General features: G+C 40.4%; 1 protein-coding gene across 1 annotated transcript; it reads left to right on the top strand.

Moving 5' to 3' along the window:
- The first annotated feature begins 18,138 nt into the window (after positions 1-18,138).
- LOC149235350 (uncharacterized) lies at positions 18,139-21,386 on the top strand. The gene is made up of 2 exons (XM_089368524.1): positions 18,139-19,363; positions 19,744-21,386. Exons 1-2 carry the CDS (start codon positions 18,139-18,141, stop codon positions 21,384-21,386), a joined length of 2,868 nt encoding a protein of 955 aa, XP_089224650.1.
- The last annotated feature ends 772 nt before the right edge of the window (positions 21,387-22,158 follow it).

Here is a 22,158-nt window from a genome sequence, read left to right as displayed (position 1 = left end):
GTTGAATGGTATGTGTATGGTTTTTGAATATTAATGATTTTGAATGAATGCGTTATGTTCGAAGTTGAATGCACTGTTTATTGAATGAGTTTGTATCAGAAATTGTATACGGTATTGAACTGGCTTTGCGACTTTGGTATATGCCTATGCGTTTACACCGTTTGGTATATGCCTATGCGTTTGAACTGCGGTTTTATTGAATGGTAATACACCGCTTTTGTATATGGAATTGAACTGTGGTTTTATTGGATGGGCACGAGTTTATACTGAGTAATGCCCAGTACCTTCAACCAGTTTCCTAGTAATTTAAGTGGGTTGAGTGCATCTATTGAAGCTTGTATATCTGAATCTATATGGCTGGTTTTATCTCTACATGTGACTGATATTTTGGGCTGCTCTCTGAACGAGGCTCCAGGTTCCTCTATTCTCATTAATCACTGTGTATTTATAAATTAAATTGAAAAGAGAACTGCGTTGAATGCATTGTTGTTTAGCAGAAGTGTGGGTTGGTTGATTGTTTGATAGAGCCGTAATCTAACCGAGCCTCCATACCAAATTGGGTCAAGTAAAAATAATTGTTGAACCTCTCTTCTTCCCCAAGCTGAACACCGACAATTTAATTACTGACTAGCGGCCAAGTTCCAAGAAAATTTTGCTACCACAGTGTCAAGGGATCAACGGAAACCGAAATTATTGTTATACACAGGAGTAAAGAAATTCTTCGGTGAGTGAGTTTATTTGAGCTGTCAAAAGGGAGAAATTATGCTAGCTATCCTCAAATTTCATTATGCCTGGAGTTCACAAGTGTAAAGAGAAAATTTCATCAATTGAATTCTTTGTGGGAGTGTATTTGTCCACCTGGTCGAGTTTCTCGCTTTACAAGGAGTCGAATTACCATTCCTTACTGTTGACCGCATTACTTGCTTGTTGGGTACACGCTGAAGTTTGTGGGTTACAAATCCCCGACCAGAGGCCTGTTATATCAGAGTTGGTATATGGTAATAACGTTGTCCCATAACATTTTATTGATTTATATATATGGAATATGAACTAAGTTTATAGTATGGTCCAGTTATATGTTGGATATATTATATGAGGATGTTTTTATAAACATTGGAGGGATTTGAAGAAAACATAGTGCATAAAGTATTTGAAATCTTTTTGCCCTTTTGAGTACAATTTCACTGTATATCAGCAGAAGTATTTTTTTACAGAATGCATTCAATCATCTCTATGGTAGGAATAGTTCTCACTGGCAAGGAGAACTATCCTGAATGGTCCTGGATGATAAAACACACCCTCATCTTCAATGAGTTGTGGAAAGGAGTGTGTGTCGGAGAAGGAGACAATGACCCTGTACAACCTACCTCAGACAAAGAGCTTGTCATTTGGGAAAACAAGAACAGCAAAGCCTATGCATTAATCACATCATCTGTAAATGAAGAGGTGAGTCGTCATATTTCATCATATTCAACTGCCTTTGAAGCCTTACAAAAGCTGAAAGAACTCTATGACTCACATTCTGCACTTGAAGTTATTCAACTCATGATTAAACTCTTCACTCTTGAACTGAAAAATAATGATCCTCTTGCTCTTGCATCTGAATTAAAGTCTATAATGCATGATATCAAATCCACTAAGGTTGAGCTGGATATCCCTCTTATTGCTTTTCTCAAGGCACTCTATCCTACTTACTCCAATTATCTTGAGTCTTTACAAGCAAATGGAATCTTAAAGATATAACCTTTGACTCTCTTGTGAAAAAGTTTGTTGAAAGAGAGAAAGCCTTTGGAAAGAAGACAACCCCTGAATCTTCTGAAGAGACTGTGTGCCTTGCTCATAAAGAAAAGAATCCTGCTCAAGATTCTACAAGAGGAAGAGGTGGACGAAGAGGAAGAGGAAGATATTTCAGAGGCAGGGGGGGCAGACATTCTCAAGGAGAAAAGGTAGACTTACACTGCATTCGCTGCAAAAGAAATGGATCACATGATGCCTCTACATGCAAGCTACCATGGGACAAAATTGAGCAAAAAAGAAACCAACAGAAAGGTAAAACTGATGATACAGACAAAGGTAAAGCACCTGAATCCGCTCACTATATTGAGGCACAATATAACATTGGAGTAAATGAAGATTTGTTTAATGCTTCACTTGCTTCTTCGAAAAATGATTGGTTGCTTGATTCAGGAGCAACCTGTCACATGACTCATAGAAAAGATTTTTTTTAAGATTTCACTGATAATGTTGATGGAGCAGTATACTTGCAGATCAGTCAAAAATCAAGCCATCAAGGCTTGGCACAATCAGGCTTAAACTGTCTAGTCTTCCAGACTTTCTTCTGGATCATGTTCTATATCTCCCACAGCTCAAGAGAAACTTGCTGTCCTTGGTCCACATCCGCCAGCAAGGTCACTCCATTCATATGTTTGATGACAAGCTTGAGGTAAGAAAAGCTTCTGACCACTCACTTGTCATGAGGGGAATAGAAGAAGAAAGGCTTCTCAAACTGTAAGGAACCTCTGCTCATGCACAACATTTCTCATATATTTCTCATCATGAAGAAGGTACACTTCCATCAAGTTTATTATGGCATGCTAGATTTGGACATTTAAACTATGACAGTCTCCGCTTATTGAAGAAAAATGGTGTTGCTGGTTTGCCTACAATTCCTAGGAAACATAAGCAATGTGATGCTTGCATTCTAGGAAAGCATAGCAAACAGTCTTTTCATGATTCACATTCAAGAGCACATAGGAAGCTTGAACTCATTCATTCAGATTTATGTGGTCCAATGCCTGTTCCTTCTGCAAATGGAAATAAATATATCATGAAATTTATTGATGATTACACCAGAATGTGTTGGGTTTATTTATTGAAGAACAAATCTGATGCCTTTCAAACATTCAAGAATTTTGATAAATGGATTGAAAATGATGCACAATCTCATATTGGGTCTATTCGCACTGATAATGGAAAAGAATATACATCAAATGAATTTGAAAACTATCTTCGCCAACATGGGATCAAACATCAAACAACTGTGCCTTATAATCCCCAACAGAATGGTGTAGCTGAAAGAATGAATAGAACAATCTTGAATATGGTACGATCCATGCTTTTCTTCAAAATGTAAAGATAATGTTTTGGGTTGATGCTGTTCTATGTGCTGCATATATAAAGAATAGATGTCCATCTAATGCTATAAGAAACAAGACTCCTTATGAATTATGGTATGGACATGTTCCTTCGGTAAAACATCTCAAGATCTTTGGTTCCACCTATTATGCTTTGATACCAAAGGTACATAGAAACAAACTTGGTGCTAGAAGTCGTAAGTGTATCTTCCTGGGGTATTCAAACACCTCCAAAGCATACCGCCTCTATGATGAAGTAAATAAAAAGTTTGTTGTATCTATAGATGTGATTTTTCTTAAATCATCCAAATCTGACAATGTTGTTGAGAGGCAACTTGATCGCTTGGATAGATTCGCAAAAACGAAATCATTTCAAGAATTTGATAATCAGATTCCACATCTTGAAGGGGGGATTCCTATACTAGATCAACATGTGGAATCTTCTTCTGAAGAACACTCTCCCCCGACTGAAACTCCAACAATGGATGATGCTTTAAGTGATGTAATTGATAGAATTGGGAGACTCAATCTTGATTCAGTCCCAACTCGATCAACAGAGCAGCCTGGACCATCTCAAAAAGGTCCCCCAAAGTGGCTGACAAAGACACTTGAAAGTGTTCATCCTGATGAAATTGGAAAAACAGGAACCAAAAATTCAAACCGACAAAATGGAGGTGATGTAGATGACTCTAATTCACCTGTTGATATGGTTGTTTCTTATGATTGTGAATTGAACTTGTCTACAGATTTTGAACCAACTTCCTTTAAAGAAGTTGCTTCTCATGATGAATAGAAAGAAGCGATGCAAAAGGAGTATGATGCCCTCATAAAGAACGACGCTTGGAAGTTGGTTGATCCTCCATTTGGAACCAAACCAATTGGCTGCAAGTGGGTCTACAAGAACAAGTACAAAGCTGATGGCTCACTTGACAAGCACAAAGCTAGGCTTGTGGCAAAAGGTTTTGCACAAAAGGAAGGGGTCGATTATGAGGAAACTTTTCCCCCCACAGCAAAATAGGCCACCATCCGGACACTCTTTGCACTAGCAGCTCAGAACGGTTTGAAAGTCCATCAAATGGATGTAAAAACTGCCTTCTTGAATGGAGATCTAAAAGAGAATGTTTTTATGTCCCAGCCTGAAGGATTTGCTGTGAAAGGACATGAACATAAAGTATGCAAACTTGTGAAGTCCTTATATGGCCTCAAACAAGCACCGCGAGCCTGGTATGAAAAACTAACTGAGCATCTTCTGAAACTCAACTTCAATCATTTTGATCTTGATGATGCAACTTTATTTATCAAGAAAGTTGGCAAAATAGTTGTATATCTTGTGGTATATGTAGATGATCTTTTAATGACAGGGAACAATGAAAGCTACATTGCATCCATAAAGAAGGAATTGGGGAAAAGTTTTGAAATGACTGATTTGGGCTATGTTCATTACTATCTTGGCATTGAAGTAACCCAACATCCAAAGTCCATATTTCTTTCTCAAAAGATATACATTGGAGATTTGTTGAACAAGTTTGGCATGACAGAGTGCAATCCTCTTACTACTCCAATGGAACAAAACTTAAAGCTCACATCTATTGAAGGAAAGGAATTTGAGGATGCAACAAAGTATAGACAGCTTGTAGGAAGTCTCATCTACCTCACTACTACCAGACCAGACATTTCATTTGATGTTGGAATCCTCTCCAGGTTTATGCAAAAGCCTTGTGAGGGACATTGGTCTACTGCAAAAAACGTTCTAAGGTACTTGAAGGGAACTCAAGACCTTGGAATCAAGTATACATAGGTGTAAGACTTTAGCTTGATTGGATACTCTGATTCAAACTTCGATGGAGACAAAGAAACTGGGGTATCTACTTCAGGATATGCTATGAGTCTTGGATCAGAAGCTGTCTCCTGGAGATCACGCAAACAATCAGTTCCAGCAGATTCCACAACAGAAGCAAAATACGTGGCAGCAGCTGAAGCAACGAAAGAAATTGTGTGGCTCAGGAAAATTCTTGAAGATTTGCAGGTAGAACAAGTACAATCAACTCCACTCATTATTGACAACACCTCTGCAATAAAGTTGGCCAAGAACCCAAAGTTCCATGATCGAACAAAGCATATCAATACTAAATATCATCTGATTCGACATCATGTTGAGGCCAAAACAATCCATCTCCATCATTGTTCCACAAATGAGCAAATTGCAGACATCTTCACCAAAGCACTTGGAAGGGAAAAGCTTGAATGATTCAGAATGATGCTTGGACTCACCAACATCCCTTCAGATTAAGGGGGGGAATGTTGACACCTAATCTTCATGATTGGGGGAATTTTGTGTAAATAAATAAATTGGGAATGTGAACAGTCATCGGGAGATGAACTAAACAATCACTCCTATTGTATATAACAATGACCTACCTATGGAATAATAGACGAATCAGTTGTTTGTTTTGTGGAGTTACTGCCTGGCCTGACATTTTTAATAATTTTAAATTATTGAAATAGATTATTAAAAATAAAATAATAACAAATATATACACTAGTGTTCATATTTTTAAAATAATAAGTGAAGAAGTCAAAAAAGCATGGCTAACTGGTACTTTATCAAAGATTAGTTTAGGTCGGTGTCTTACGTCCTCACACAAAGCCCGACTTCCGACCAGTCGTGGTCGGGTCCCATGTCCTCACGCAAACAACGAGACTTCCTTGAACCTGACTAGTCCTACATGCCAACATTTGGCTCAAAGGCCCGACTTCGGACTAGCACATTTCACTTCCAAAACTATGATTACAAATAAAAACAGAATAAGTTCCCTTATGCAAAGCCATGTTAATGGCCCCAACTGATGCATTGATGACATTTTAAATGGCAATGTGTTAGTTGAATCTTGCGATTGATCCCACATGGAGCCCTCGAATTTGATGTCCCACCAGACACATTTTTTATTCCATAACATATTTGAAAGTTATAGTTAAATGCCAAACCTAGAGCAATGTGGCTATGTAAAATTTGAAAACTTAGATATGCACAAATAGATTGTAAAGGTTCCAGGTTCAGTGTGGAGGATCGACCCCAGTTAATTCTTATGAAGATTAGTTGCTTGGCTATCTCAATTTTGATTTATATTTTGCCATATGCAATTTTTACAGTTTCTAGTTTCAGACTTTAGATATCTAGCATATAGTATGATACATGATATATATATATATATATATATATAAAACAATTGAAATTTAAAATTTTTTCAAAAATGCTAGAAGTGTAATTATTTTTCCATTCAGCATAAAATTAATATATGACATTTAATAAAAATATTAAATTTAGATATATTCTTTTAGTTAAAAATCTTAAATGTTATATATTAATAATTATACATTTAGCATCTTTGATATGCAGAGAGACTCTAAAATTTATTTCTACTCAAAATGCAAATAGAAATCATTTTTTTTCCTTTCCTCGATTCAAGTGCTGATGAATCTTGCGGAGATGTGAAAATCCAGAGTTCACCCAACCGAAATATCGAGTGATTTCGAGCAAAGAACTTTCAAAATCACCGCCTCTAACTCTAATCGTAGAGTGTTATAGTTATTAATTCAATTCCATTACATTTTTTATTTTTATTTTTTTATATGCTTCCTATAGACATGATGTCTTTGTTTTTATAATTATTATTTTAATTTTTTTCTAGTTTAATTCATTTTTAATTTATATGAATGAGCGGAAATTTTCTTTTTATAAATATTTATCATATTGGCATTTTAATGAATATAAAATAACTCATGGTTTAATTTAGAAATTTATTTAAATTATTAACATTAATATCATTAATTTAAAAGTAATTAATAATAAAAACTAAATATTTATGGATAATTAAAGGAAAAAAATGTAACAATATTACTAATTATAAGAATTAGTTCACATTTTACCATGGAGATTTTTAGTCTTAAAACTATTTTTCCCCATAATACTATGGGCCAATATTATATATCCAAAAAATATATTTATAAAGTTATAACTCATTTCATATGAGAATTGTTCATATGATATTGAATTAATCAATTTAATTAATAAGATAAGAAGGGTCTAACTACTTTGTAAATAAATCTCGACAATTTATTTGTATATACTACTTAGAATATCCTAAACTATTATTTGGATGGTAAATCCCTACCATCTACCCAATAATTATTCATAATTTAAATAAAACTATCAAAACCCTATAAAACATAAACATGCATATCTAGATAATTGTATTTGTTTATAAAAAACTTTAACTTACAATCATACAGTGATTATTAACAACCAATTACGAATAACTATAAATAACCAATTACAATTAACTATACGCAATCATACTTATGTTATTGACAACCACTTACAAATAATATATATTATTGAAATGTAATTTATCTTAATGCAATATAACATAAGACACTTTACAATCCTTTACCATTCCACCTCATATACATTTAATTGAAACATTCTCGTCCTCTATGTCAGCAAACTGCAAGATGGCGAGATATTTAAAATGCTAATATTTACAATAATCCCTACACAACTAGAATGATAGCAATTTTTATAACCTATGGCTGCAGGAGCGTATATGTTTTTCTAATAGTAAAACAGCGGGTCAGACTTTGATATGGGTGCTCAATCTGATATTGATGATTACAGTCTGTTGATATGCTTTGTTCATTGATTTTTATTTGACTGATGAAGATGCCTTGATGAATGATTTGTTGACAGTGCACAAGTAGCACAGGTTCAAGGGGAGCTTTAGCCTTCACAAACATTCTGCATTGTTGGTATTATGGTTGTTGACTTCAACTATGGTTTCAGATATTTATATCAATTGTTGCATAAGTCATGTAAAGATCTAGGGTGTTATATGTCTCCTTTTGTCATAGTCTATTTTTGAATGAGTCCTATTAGACATATGATGTAATTTGTATCCCCATTATGCATGGGAAGGATGGTGTAATAATTGATATTTCAGTCATGTATAGGAGGAGAAGATCAAAGGGCCAATGTGTGCAAGTGAAAGGGTTTCTCAGGAATACTTCTATCTGAAGTATATTTTGTGTTGCAGGGGCTATGATTGTGATATGATCTGAAATATTTTGTGCACCATGAATTCAATGTTGGATCAGGATCATGAGACTTGAAATGACTTATCATTGAATGATCTGATATTGGTTGGGCTAGATTTGATTGCTTACACATGTTTTATTCTTTAAATATCATGATCTGGGTATGCCTAAAGTCTGGAATAACAGCGAAGTTGTGAGTTAATTTTTACAGATCTATATGTTGGTTCGCCTTGGTAAAGGCGTGTATACACGCAGGTTCGACTCTTCCAAGTAGTGTATGCAAAGGAAAAGCCTATTGTTTAGAAATGACTGATCTATCTGATCAGTGTTGTTGTTTTACTATTGTCTGTCAATGAAGTCTTCTTAGATCTGAATGTAAAACTAAATGCATAAGGAGTTTGTGTCTGATTGATTGATTGATTAAGTGAGAAGGGTTATCTTTGATGCTGATTGTCTAGATCTTTGCAAATTGACAGTAGATGTTCAAAATATTATTGGTTGGTACAGATCTGATTTAGAAGTTTTTATGATTCAGTAGTTTTGAAGGTATATGCAGGTTTTGTTAAAGGAAGTAGCGTATACACGCAGGTTGGGTTCAGTAAAGTAGCGTATGCATTCTGATGTATGATTTTTGAGGTTGCAGCTGGTTCTGAATGATGATGCAGGTTTCTGGGTTCAACACAGTGTTCTAGTGACAATGATCTGATTGTTCAGATTAATTGATTGTTGGTTGATGCAGTTTGAGTTTTAAAATTTCTGATGGGTCCAGTATGAAAATTTGATGAAATGAGACCTTCATATTGTATTGTTGTGTACCAGGAGCATCCAGTTTGAAAATTAATGAAACATGGTCCCTGGAGGAAGAAAGAAGGTCGTAGCCTTCTGTAGGCTGACACCTACATACTAGTAATCACATCGGCTAGTGCAAGAGCTAAGGGGTTGTAGCTCCCTTCTAGTAGAAGCTGGAAAATGAGAGAAGGTTATAACCTTTTGTTGTTGGGTGCCTGTGTACTGGGATGAGTCTGCACCAGTGCAAGATTGTAAACAAATTTTATTTATATTAAAAGAAGACAGAGACGACAGCAGCAGGTCGTTTTTCTCCCACATTGGGTTTCCACCTTAAATTTTGGTGTTTATGTGTGTTTCTTATGTGTGATGGTTTATTATGTTATTACTGCACATAGTTACTGTACAATAAGATACCAAGGCACTAATTAAAGATCAACACATGATAAATTGACTAAATCATAAGTTCTCTCAATACACATTGGTTTCCTTAATCATAGTTGCGTACACATAGAAGTTCACTTCACTGAAGTAGCATATATAAATCTGATTGGGAATTGAAAAATTATTGAATTGAAAATACTGATTCACCCCCTCTCTCAGCATTATTTCCAACAATTGGTATCAAAGCAGGTCCTTCAGAAGAAGCTTGATCGCGTGAAGGGAGATCTTTCAAGATGAACAATCACGAAGGCATGAGATCTATCCGACCACCAATCTTCAATGGGAACAACTTGGTATATTGGAAAATAAGAACCAGAGCCTATCTTCAGTCGCTTAGAGCTGATGTTTGGGAAATTGTGGAAGGAGGATATCAATTTCCAACATCAATACCTACAGATTCAGCAGGGAAGAATTTATAGGAAACCAATGCCAAAGAAGTCAATACTTTATTGGGAAGTCTGTCATAATCAAAATTCGTCAGATTCATGCAGCGCGCAAGACAACCAAAGAGATATGGGACAAAATCATTCAAAGCTATGAAGGAGACTCCCAGGTAAAACGTGCTAAGCTCCAAACTCTCAGAATTCAGTATGAAACTCTTAAGATTCATAGTGATGAGAGTATTGCTAGTTACTTTTTACGTGTAGATGAGATTGTTAATTGTATGAAGAATCTAGGTGAAGAGATAAAGGAGGCTACTTTAGTAGAGAAAATTTTAAGATCTTTGTCTTCTAAATTTGAGTCAAAAGTATCTGCCATAGAAGAAAAACATGATCTTCAATCTATTACTGTGGTTCAACTTCATGGAATTCTAATTGCCTTTGAAATGAGGAAAGGAGGTCCTTCAGATATGAGAGAAGTCGCTTTCAAAGCCTTACAACAAAGGGAAAAGAAAAGTAAGAGCACAATGTGTTAAAATATGGCAACAAGAATATTCCAATTTAATTTGTCATTGAACTAAATTGTGAATTAAAATCGAATTTAGTCTTAACAGCTACTTGGAAATAATTAATTAATTTATTTTAAATTAATTAGTTGGAGAAATTCAAGTTAGAAGTCTTTTTGAAGTCATGCAAGAGTTATCCCTTAAATTAAGGAGATAAGATTGAGTTATATTTGAGTTTTAATTAGTTAACTCAGTTTACTGAGTTAAGTCCAGTTAAATTAGTTCCAAATTGTTTGAGGAACTAATAGTGAGTTAACAGTCAGTTGATGCATTAATGCACTCAACTAGTGCTACTCCAGTTAACTGAAGATTCCCTCATCAGAAACTCATGCATGTCTATTTTGAGAAAGACCTAGTTGAGATTAATGTTCAAGGACAGTATACTATCAGTTGCATGTGTTTTCTCAAGTTAAAACTCATGCATGCAGTCAAGGATTCATCCTTGAGGATTGCGCAGTTTTGGAAGGCTAATCATCCACAAGGAACAACGCAAGGAAATAGGAGCTTGGAGGGCAGAGAGGAAGGCTGGAGAGAAGCCAAGATTGCATGTGAGCATCTGTGAGGATTGTACTGAGAGCTGGTTAGCTGTGAGAGCTAAGGCTTTGTATAATTCCTATGTATTTCCACCATGTATGATAATACAATAGTGTGGGGTTTTTAGCTGGGGCTTTCCCCAAAGTATTTTCATGTGTATTGTGCCGTTGATTCTTCTTCTTCTGGTTATATAGTTCAACTCGATCTTTAAGCTTATGCAAATTGATAGTAGAAGTAGGTTATAGTATTTTGCTTTGATTTATATTGCATTATCGGGTTAACCTACCATCATATTTTCTACATGGTATCAGAGCTGGATTTGTAGAAATTGTCTACACGGTATCAGAGCTATGAATAGTATACTGAGAAGAGAATTCTAAGTTTGAATTTCGGGACTACAGGTGCAAATCAAATTCATATCATACTTCAAGGTTGGCCAATGGCATTCTATGGCTTGAGACTCGAGTATGCCTTGGAAGGTAGCTCAAATTACCTAGCATGGAAAGATAGAATGGAGGCTATATTAGAAGACAATGGCTTGAAGGAATTCATTGATCAAGAAATCCCAAAGCCAGCTTCAAGTAATGCACAAGAGTTGGCTGAGTGGAAGAAGTGTGTGGCAAAGGTGAGATGGATCATCCTTGAGGGAGTTCGAGACCATATTGTCTCGAGTCTCCATGGGAAGGATAATCCATTTTCAATGTGGAAGACATTGAAGGACATCAACGAGAACAGTAGCAACCATAGGAAATTGGCACTCAAGGATAAGCTTCGAAGAATCAAGATGGAGAAGGGCGATACTATTTCCACATATTTGAACAAGCTCACCCCCTGTAGAGATGAGCTTGGTAGTGTGGGAATAACTACTGTCGATGATGATATGGTGAGCCTTGCTCTCCTTGGCCTTCCAAAGAGTTGGAATAGCTACCAAGACACTGTGAATGGAGGGAGAAACTACCGGATTGGGAAGGAATGTGGTCGTATCTTATGCAGGAGGAGATCAGAAGGAGAACATGAGATGGTTCTTCATCCAAGAATGATGATGAAGAAAATCTGGCCTTAGCAAGTAAGGCAAGTAAAGGGAAGGGGAAGGCTTCCCATTTCAAATCGAATTCTTCTCATGGAGGGAAGAAGGGTGACATGTCTAAAGTAAGATGCATTAATTGTCACAAGATGGGACATTATGTGACTAATTTCCCATCGAAGATGTCCAAGAAGGGATCCTCCGAAGGATCGGAAGGTGAGGCATTAGCCTCTCAGTTCGAAGTGGACTTTACCGTCATTTCATGCATGGTGTCATCGATGATGGGTTGTGTCTAGTATCTTGACAGTGGAGCCTCATTCCACATGACCGGTGATAAAAATTTATTCAGTGCCTTGGAGGAGAAAGACCTCAAGATGCACATAGAGATGGGTGACAATGGAAGGTATAGTGTTTCAGGAGTGGGCATGGTTGCTTTTAAGAGGGAGCATGGAGCTCCTTTCACCTTTGACATATGTGATGTATGTGCCTGGACTGAAGAAGAACTTGGTATCGGTCGCGATGTTGGAGGACAAAGGCTACGATGTTTTCTTCAGTAAAGGAAAGGCATTCCTAAGACACATAGCCATGGGTCATACCAAGAGGATAGGGATTCGGTGAAGAATCTCTATAAACTAGAGGTAGATGATTGTGCAACATTGAGTACAAAAGAAGAATTGGTGCAAAGCCAAGACATTGGCGAGTTGTGGCACAGGCGGTTGGGCCATTTGCATCATGGGGCTTTGAAGATAATGCAGCAGATATCTACAGGACTTCCCAAAGGTAAAATTAAGCAAGTTGACACATGCAAAGGTTGTACCTTGGGAAAGTACACCAAGTCTTCCTTTCATGATCGAGACAGTCGAGTAGAGGCTATCTTAGAGCGAGTTCATATTGATTTGTGTGGACCATTCTCGACAGCATCCACAACAAAGCAAAGGTATTATGTGATTTTCATTGATGACTATTCTCGTAAATGCTGGATTTATTTCATGCAGAAGAAGGACCAAACTTTCACAAAGTTTTGTGAGTTCAAAGCTTTGGTCGAGAAAGAGTTAGGGAAGAAGATCAAGGCCTTGAGAAGCAACAATGGTGGAGAATATGTCTCTCAAGAGTTTAAGGACTTCTATGCAGCGGAAGGAATTAAATGAGAGTTGACGACACCTCATAACCCACAACAGAATGGGGTGGCCGAGAGGAAGAACAGAACTATTGTAGGGGAAACATGGGCAATGTTGCATGACCAAGGCCTACCACTTCACTTGTGGGCTGAGGCATGCAACACAGTGATCTATTTGCAGAATAGAAGCCCACATCACATACTTGGGATGAAGACACCAGAGGAAGCTTTCTCCTTAAGAGACCAGATGTGGGTCACTTCAGGATCTTTGGCTCATCGGTATGTTTCCATGTGACAAAGGATGCACGGAAGAAGCTTCATCCGACAACAGAGTTGGGGATATTTGTAGGGTACACTGGTACTCCTCACAATTATCAGGTGTACTTGCCTACCAGTTGGAGGACAGTGGTTCGCAGAGATCTCAAGTTTGATGAGCAGAAGGCCATGTGAGTTTCCCTTGAGAGGGAGCTCCAACTACAGGCTGTGGGCGAACTGTTGGTTCCTAAGGAGGAGAAGCCTCAGACTGATGCAGAGTAGTCGCATGTAGAGGTTCCAGGAGTGGAGACATCCACTCAAGCATAGTCTTCCAGAGATGGACGGAAGCGCACAAGAGAAGCTGACGAATTATTGGAGGATGTGAGAGAGAATGTGGGAGCACCATCTTCTCAGCACATACAAAGGAGGTCACTTTAGAGGTACACTGGATACATGGCCCTTGCAGGGGAATGTGTTGAGACCAAGCCATCTTCCTTTGAGGAAGCAGTGCAACAGCCGATTTGGGTTGATGCTATGGTGGAGGAGTATGACTCCACAGTTTGTAACAGTGTTTTGGACGTGGTTCCGAGACCGGAGAACAAGTCAGTTGTGAGTTCCTGTTGGCTTTACAAGGGAAAGCAAGCTATTGATGGTAGTGTGGAGAAGCATAAGGCAAGATTTGTTTCCCGTGGCTTTTCACAGGTCGAGAGGATCATGTTTTTGTAGTATATTTCGACAGAGGACCAAGATGCTGACATTTTGACAAAGGCATTGTCAAAGTGTCAATTCCAGTTCCATAGAGACATGATCGGGGTGGCAGATAATCCCTTTCTTGTTGAGAGGGAGTGTTGAAATATGGAAACAGGAATATTCCAATTTAATTTGTCCTTGAATTAAATTGTGAATTAAAATCGAATTTAGTCTTAACAGCTACTTGGAATAATTAATTAATTTATTTTAAATTAGTTAGTTGGAGAAATTCAAGTTAGAAGTCTTTCTGAAGTCATGCAAGAGTTAGCCCTTAAATTAAGGAGATAAGATTGAGTTATATTTGAGTTGTAATTAGTTAACTCAGTTTATTGAGTTAAGTCCAGTTAAATTAGTTCCAAACTGTTTGAGGAACTAATAGTGAGTTAACAGTCAATTGATGCATTAATGCACTCAACTAGTGCTACTCCAGTTAACTGAATATTCTCTCAGCAAAAACTCATGCATGTCTATTCTGAGAAAGACCCAGTTGAGATTAATGTTCAAGGACAGTGTACTATTAGTTGCATGTGTTTTCTCATGGATGCAGTCAAGGATTCATCCTTGAGGATTGCGCAATTTTGGAAGGCTAATCATCCACAAGGAATAGTGCAAGGAAATAGGAGCTTGGAGGGCAGAGAGGAAGGTTGGAGAGAAGCCAAGATTTCCTGTGAGCATCTGCGAGGATTGTACTAAGAGTTGGCTAGCTGTGAGAGCTAAGGCTTTGTATAATTCCTATGTATTTCCACCATGTATGATAATACGATAGTGTGGGGTTTTTAGCTGAGGCTTTCCCCAAAGTATTTTCATGTGTATTGTGCCATTGATTCTTCTTCTTCTGGTTATATTGTTCAGCTCGATGTTTAAGCTTCTGCAAATTGATAGTAGAAGTAGGTTATAGTATTGTGCTTTGATTTATATTGCATTATTGGGTCAACCTACCATCAGATTTTCTACACAATGAATTAGGATATATTTCAGAAGAAGAAGATGAGGCAAACTTTGTCAAGAAACTTCAATGGGGTTCTAGAAGATTCAGAGGTAAGCTACCATTCAAATGCTTTGCTTGTGGTAGAGTTGGCCATTATGCTACCAAATCTCCTCATAAAGATAAATATGAAAAGGGAAAGGAATATGCAAAATGAAATAGAAAACAGGTTGTTAATAAAAGAACTTACTATACCATAACATAAATAAGAGAACAATATGACCGGCGGCTCTGCAAGCGATTAGGGTTCCTCTGAAAACCCGTGACGGCGCCTCAGATTGAAGCGCTTCCTGCAATCCCTGACCCATTCCAGGCACGGTGATCGCATCGCCTCAGCACTGCGCAGGCCAGGCGCTATGGAAACACCACAGGGGGGGGCACCCGGGCCCTCCCCAATGCAGACGGAGAAGGATTCGGATATCCTTTTCGGTTCGATTAGCAGAGGAATAATAAACAATGAAAGCGCCACAGGGCAAGGGAACAGCAATACAGAAGATCAGCAAGGTCAGGAAAAAGGACCACAGGACAAGGGGAAAAATGACAAAGAAGAAACGCCAAAGGCCACCTCAGCCACCTGCAAACCTGTAGCTGCAGAGAGGCCCAGAATCGAACTACAAGGGCACCTGGTAAATGCCAGGATAGAATTTATGAAAGAGCATGCAATCATAGGAAAATTTATAGGCTTATGGCCAACAGAAAAAGCCCTCAACGGTTGGATAGCAGCCAAATGGAAACCAAAGGGAGATGTGCTGCTACAACTAGGACCGAAGGGCTTCTTCACAGTCATCTTCTACTGTGTGGAAGACAAACTCAGGGTGCTAGGTACAGGCCCACATTTCTTCAATGCTGCAGGGCTGTACATGCGAGACTGGAAACCCAGATTTAACCCAGATAAAGAAGACCTAACCTGGGCACCAGTTTGGATCCGGCTATATGGACTCCCTGATGAATATTGGGACGAAGATTCACTCAGAAGAATTGGAAATGGTGTGGGAGAATACATCAGGACAGCTGAAGAAACCAAATCCCGCAGATTCATTTCATATGCTCGCATATGTGTCTTTATAAGGTTAAATGAAGCGCTGCCAGAGTCGATAACACTCTCCCACTGGGATGAGGAATGGATTCAGCCCTTGGACTACGAACAGGTGCCCTTCCGATGTAGAAGATGCCATGCTCTGGGGCACTTATTCAGGGACTGTCCGCTAAATGCCCCAGATCTGTCTCAGAACCCCACCACCAAGCCAAATCAAGATGGGTTCACCAAAGTAACCAGCAGAAGGCGATCGCACCGGAAAAATGCCAGCGGGCAAAAGTCTCAATCGAATAACCACAAAGACCAAGCATCCAAGAATAGTTTTGAAATCCTCAACAACATTCCGGAAGAACGACCCATGGAAAATCCCAGCAAAACTGACCATCCATCCTCCTCAAGCCGCCCCCCTCCCTCCTCCCCCCCCCCCCCAACTCGAAAACCCCTATCATTACTCCCACCATTTTATCTAGAAATCAGGAGGATCTGGGGATTACACCCAAGAATATGGAGATAGACGGGAAACAAAAATCTGCCCAGACTTCAGAGCCTGCACAGGAAGACAACAGTGTCATAGAAATAATGGAGGAAGAAGCTGAAAACGTGGACCTTCACGGGCTGGACATTAATGAACTAGAGTTAGCATGCAGGAAAAGGGCCTTTGAATCCATCGCTGAAACTGACCTAGAAAAGTTGGAGATGGTCATCTCCAAAGTCTATCAACAACAGCAGTTAGGGATTCAAGCGGGAAGCACCTGGGATGGTAGATTGCGTCCAAAGGATTTTAAAAAGAGAGGAAGGAAAACAGTTCTTCAAAGAACAATAGAGCTTGGAGAAGTCCTAGTGGATTCAGGCCACTATGCGAAGCTTACGAAATACTTCAGCCCCTCTCAACCCAGTTATCAATGAAGCTCATCTCCTGGAATCTTAGAGGCCTTAACGGCCCTGCAAAATATAGAATGCTCAAAAACATGATAAAAATGGAGAAGCCGCACATATGCTTCTTTCAAGAAACCAAATGTACTAGCGATACTCTGGGACGAATACTCTCCAAGGCCTGGCCGGGCTGCCATTCTGTGGCTGTGGATGCGACTGGAGCCTCGGGAGGACTTGCCATAGCCTGGAACACTCAAGCTATAACTCTTACGGATTTCCATGCAGCCCACCATCTCATTCAGGCAGCCTTTCACATTATAGGCACTCAGGTACATGGGAACTTATCTAATGTTTACTTCCCACAGGATGGAGGCAGTAAAAAAATACTCCTTGACACCATCGAGGCACTCAGTAACAGCAGACAACATCCTCTCTGGATTGTGGCGGGGGATTTTAACATGATCACCCGACTAGAGGATAAAATCGGGGGAAGAACCAGATTGGAACCTGAAGTGGAACACTTCAAGGATTTCATCCTAAATGCCTCCCTTATTGATCTGCCCTTTTGTAATGGTATCTACACTTGGAGCAATCACAGGAAAGGGAAGCATCAGATTGCCTCCAAGTTGGACCGATTCCTGCTATCGGACAACGCAGTGCACATCGGGGGAGATTTCAATGCGGAGATTCTGGCTCACTCTGGGTCGGATCACTGGCCAATTGCCCTGCAATGGCAAAGACCAGGGAGCAGCACCAGGAAGCCATTTCGATTTGAAAAATTCTGGCTAACCCACCCGGCATTCAAGGACTTCGTCAAAACTATTTGGGCCTCCTTTGTTCCTCCAGAGGGCACCAAAATGTTCATACTCCAGCAGAAACTAAGGTACCTAAAAAGTCACCTCAAACAATGGAATAAGGAGACCTTTGGGAACATCTTCGAAGCCCAACAACAACTCAATCAGGAGCTCAAGCTTCTCCACCAGACGGTCATCAATTCAGGGCATACAGAGGCTACACTAGAAGAAGAAAAGCGCATCTACAATCAACTTGAGGAAAGAAGAAAACAAGAAGAAATTTATTGGAAACAGAAATCAAGGGTGAGATGGCTCAAAGAAGGAGAGCGTAATACCAAATTCTTCCACAACACTACAGTGCAACGAAGAATGCACAATAAGATCTCATTCATCCAGAACCAGGAAGGAGGTAAAGAGGAGGAGCATGAGAAAATTGAGGAAACCCTCCTCAATCATTTCAAACAAGTCCACCAAGAACAAACAGGGGATCGGACGGCAGCTATAGAGAAAATCACAAGCAACATTCCCAGGTTAATAACGGAGGAGCAAAACGATCTGCTCATGAGCCCGATTCTCAGCCACGAGGTGGATGAAGCAATGGCGCAGCTTAAAGAAGGTAAGGCTCCCGGTCCTGATGGCTTTACCACTGATTTTTTTCATGCTTTCTGGGATATGATTAAGGTAGAGGTTTGGCAAATTGTAGAGGAATCTCGAGCCCTTCGATGGATGCTGCCCTCTCTAAACTCTACCTTCATCACTCTTATTCCCAAAGAAGAGAACTCCATCACCCCTGACAAATTCAGGCCCATAGCCCTATGCAATGTTCTCTATAAAGTCATTACAAAAGTCATAGCCAACAGGCTCAAGCCCCTTCTCCCTCAAATCATCTCACCTGAGCAATCAGGCTATGTGGAAGGTCGACAAATAATGGATGGTATAATGCTCTCCCATGAGATCCTTCACTCACTCAAGCTCTCCAAAAAAGCGGGCATGTTACTCAAGCTTGACCTATCCAAGGCATTTGACAAACTCAGCTGGGCCTATATTCAGAACATGCTGAGAGCCTTTGGTTTCTGTGCCACTTGGGTAAGATGGATAATGAGCCTCATCTCCTCCTCTCACTTTTCCATTCTTGTCAATGGGCTGCCTTCCAACCCCTTCAAGCCCTCCAGAGGCATCAGGCAAGGGGATCCTTTATCCCCCTTCTTATTTGTTATAATGGCGGAGGGCCTAGGTCGGCACATCAAGCAAGCTAGGCAAGATAATCATATTCGGGGTATCTCAATCCACAACTCCCCTGCTTCCACCCACCAGCAGTTTGTGGATGATACCATGCTGTATGGCCATCCCTCTGCTCAGGAAGCCTCCTGTCTGAAATCTTTGCTTAATGATTTCTCCAAAGCTTCAGGCACCCAAATCAACAGCACAAAATCCGAAATTTTCTTCTTCCATACCCCTCCCTCTGTCAAGCGCGCTGTCTCTCGCATTCTGGGTTTTCAAACGGCCTCTCTCCCTTCCACTTACCTGGGAGCGCCTCTCACCGCCTCCGCCATAAAGCAACCAGCTTGGAGACGACTTATTGAGAAAATGGAAGGTAAATTGAACCTGTGGACTCACCGCTCCCTCAACTTAGCAAGTAGAGCAGTGCTCCTCAAAGCCATCCTTCAAGCCATGCCCCTATACTTGTTCTCCATCCTAGCTGCTCCTAAATGGGTCCTGAAAAGGCTGAGAAACCTACAGCGCAATTTTCTTTGGGGAAGTTCAGCTACCAATCATAAATGGGCGCTTGTTAAATGGGACACCACCAGCAAGCCCAAGCACAAAGGTGGAATTGGCCTCCGAGACCCTGAACACAGTAATATCATCATGACCGCCAAAATCTGGTGGCAATGGTTAACAAATCCGGACAAACCATGGGCCAGAATTTGGATTGCCAAATACACCAACAATATGCCGCATGCATGCCGCATGCAGAGCTTATTCGACTCACTCCCACAAGTACAGGCTCACTCATTTGGAATGCGGCCAAGCAGCACCACCAATTGATTCAGAAACATAGTTTCTGGGAAATAAGGAATGGTCAACATGCCAGATTCTGGCACGATGCATGGAACCAACTTCCCAAACTATCCAATGCACTACCAGCAGCTATTATTCCAGAAGGGCAAGAGCAACAGCATGCCAAAGTCCACCAATTCTGGAATTCGGACACAGGAAGCGGCTTCAGGAAATGGCTTGCTAGCAGCCAAATAATCACCACCAACAGAACGCAGGAAGCAGCAGCCCTTAGCACTGAATTGGCTAAAAGAAGAATTAAGCACAACATCAATGACGACATCCTCAGATGGGGCTACCTCCCCAAGGGCGCTTACTCCACCTCTGAAGCCTACAATCTTTTGGAAGACCCTCCCGTCAAACCTGATCCTCTATGGTCCAGAATTTGGAGTTTCAAAACATGGCCCAAAATCACTCACTTTCTGTGGCTAGTGGGACACAAAAAAATTCTCACATGGGACAAATTGCAAAAACGCAACTTCCATGGGCCCTCAGTTTGCCACAATTGCTTTCAGAATGAGGAAACATTACAGCATCTTCTAGACTCATGTCCGCTTGCTACTCAACTATGGGAGAAGATAGAATTTAGGAGTCAAAGGCGTTGCAGAGAAATGGGAGGCATAATAAACACCATTAGGCAATGGCCTAAAAGCCCTTACAAAAGTGGCCTGCTTAATCATCTGTGGAACCTAATTCCAGGTTTTCTCCTATGGAATATTTGGAAGGAACGGAATAGGCGCATTTTCAAAAACAGCAGCTTGAACAGGGAGGACATATGGAACAGTATGCACGCCAACATCCAAGAAACCATGTTACTAAAGTCCTGGACCCAACAAGATCTCCCAACTGAAGACAATGAGAAAAACATATTATCTAATTGGGGACTGCAACTGACACAAGAACCAACCTCTCAGCAAGCAGCAAATAACAATGATAAGGAAAAGGAAAATTGGGAAGCCCCGCCTATCCATTCATACAAACTAAACTTTGATGGCGCTTCCAAGGGCAATCCGGGACCTGCAGGATTTGGAGGAATCATCAGAGATCACCTAGGAACTCTGCAACAACTCTACTTTGGCAATCTAGGTTGGGATACCAATAATTCAGCAGAGCTGGAGGGCATGTGGCAAGGACTTCTTACTGCAAGGAGACACAATCTTCAACCACTGATAGTGGAGGGGGACTCCCAAATACTCATAAACATGGCTATTCGGATCCAGAATGGATCGAAAGCCAGGAAAATCGCCAATAGTTGGAGACTAGAGGCCAGAATCAGTAGCATGGCGGAGGAAATTGGCAACTACAATGCTATCTCTTTCAGTCACACTAAAAGAGAAGGTAATAAAGTGGCTGATCTTCTTGCCAACATAGGGGTTGATTCAGATAAGGCCTTCCTTGAGGGACACCTGAACATCATCCCAAATAATCAAAGGAAGCAGGAATGTGAGAGTCTCATCCATAGGGACAAAGAGACCCCGGATGCGGGTGGCGGGACGGCAACGTTGGGCATGCCACATGCTATGCATGGGCTGCCCCGTGTAGACAATACGGCTTCCATATGAAGGCCGTCAACCGGCACTTGAACCCCCAGCTGCGATTAATGGAATTAATGGTGCGGGCGGTAGGTTTATGGATCTGTACAGGGCACTTAATGCGCGCCTGTTTCGAGAGCATGAGGCAGAGCATAACAAGAGCGATGGAGGGCGTAAGGAATGTATGTCTGGAGAATTTGGGAAAAGAAGGAATTGCAGAGAGCCGAGGCGGTGGCAGCTCCGTCGGGTTTCTTGTGGTTACTATCACTGCCATAGCCTCTCTGGTTACTGGTCTTGTAGTCGGTGGCACTTGGCTCAATTGCTGGGTGAGAACCGGAATTGGTCCACCTTGCCACCAAGGAACGGGTCTCAGAGAGGAAATTGGGTACCAGAGAAAGATTTGGGAAGTAATAGGTTCAGTCTTCGACTCCAAGCTCACCTGCACACACACAAGAGCAGAGTCAGTTTCACCATGGTTAAACTCCGTCAGCGACAGCCGTGTAGGAGAGGTCCAGCTAGAGGCTCTTCCTCGCGAGCTCCAGTAGTGGATGAGCATCACCACTGTTGTTGCTGCTATTGCCACCGAAGAGCCAAAGCTACTCCACTTCCCATCAGCCAGTTTTTGGAGGTTGGAAGTGCTAATGAGGACAACTCAGAGCCTCCCTCCTTTGGCTCAGTGGTTTTCACATTGCCAAGTGCTGAGAGCAACCCAGGGCTCAGTGCCCACATCTCAGTTATGTTCACAAGAACTCTGGAAGAAAATGGGGAAACTGCCCCTCAAAACTCGCAGAAGAAGCAAGCG

This window comes from Pinus tabuliformis, chromosome 8, assembly GCF_031772625.1.
Source record: "Pinus tabuliformis cultivar Carrire ecotype Pingquan chromosome 8, CPIR1, whole genome shotgun sequence".
Classification (NCBI taxonomy): domain Eukaryota; kingdom Viridiplantae; phylum Streptophyta; class Pinopsida; order Pinales; family Pinaceae; genus Pinus; species Pinus tabuliformis.
This window is presented reverse-complemented; position numbering and strand designations above follow the sequence as displayed.

What these genes read in the sequence shown, in the direction of transcription:
- LOC149235350 (XM_089368524.1), top strand. Translation starts at nt 18,139, where the DNA reads ATGCACAATAAGATCTCATTCATCCAGAACCAGGAAGGAGGTAAAGAG. An exon ending in ACTTATTGAGAAAATGGAAG is followed by an intron (nt 19,364 to 19,743) that starts GTAAATTGAACC and finishes TGCCGCATGCAG; the next exon opens with AGCTTATTCGACTCACTCCC.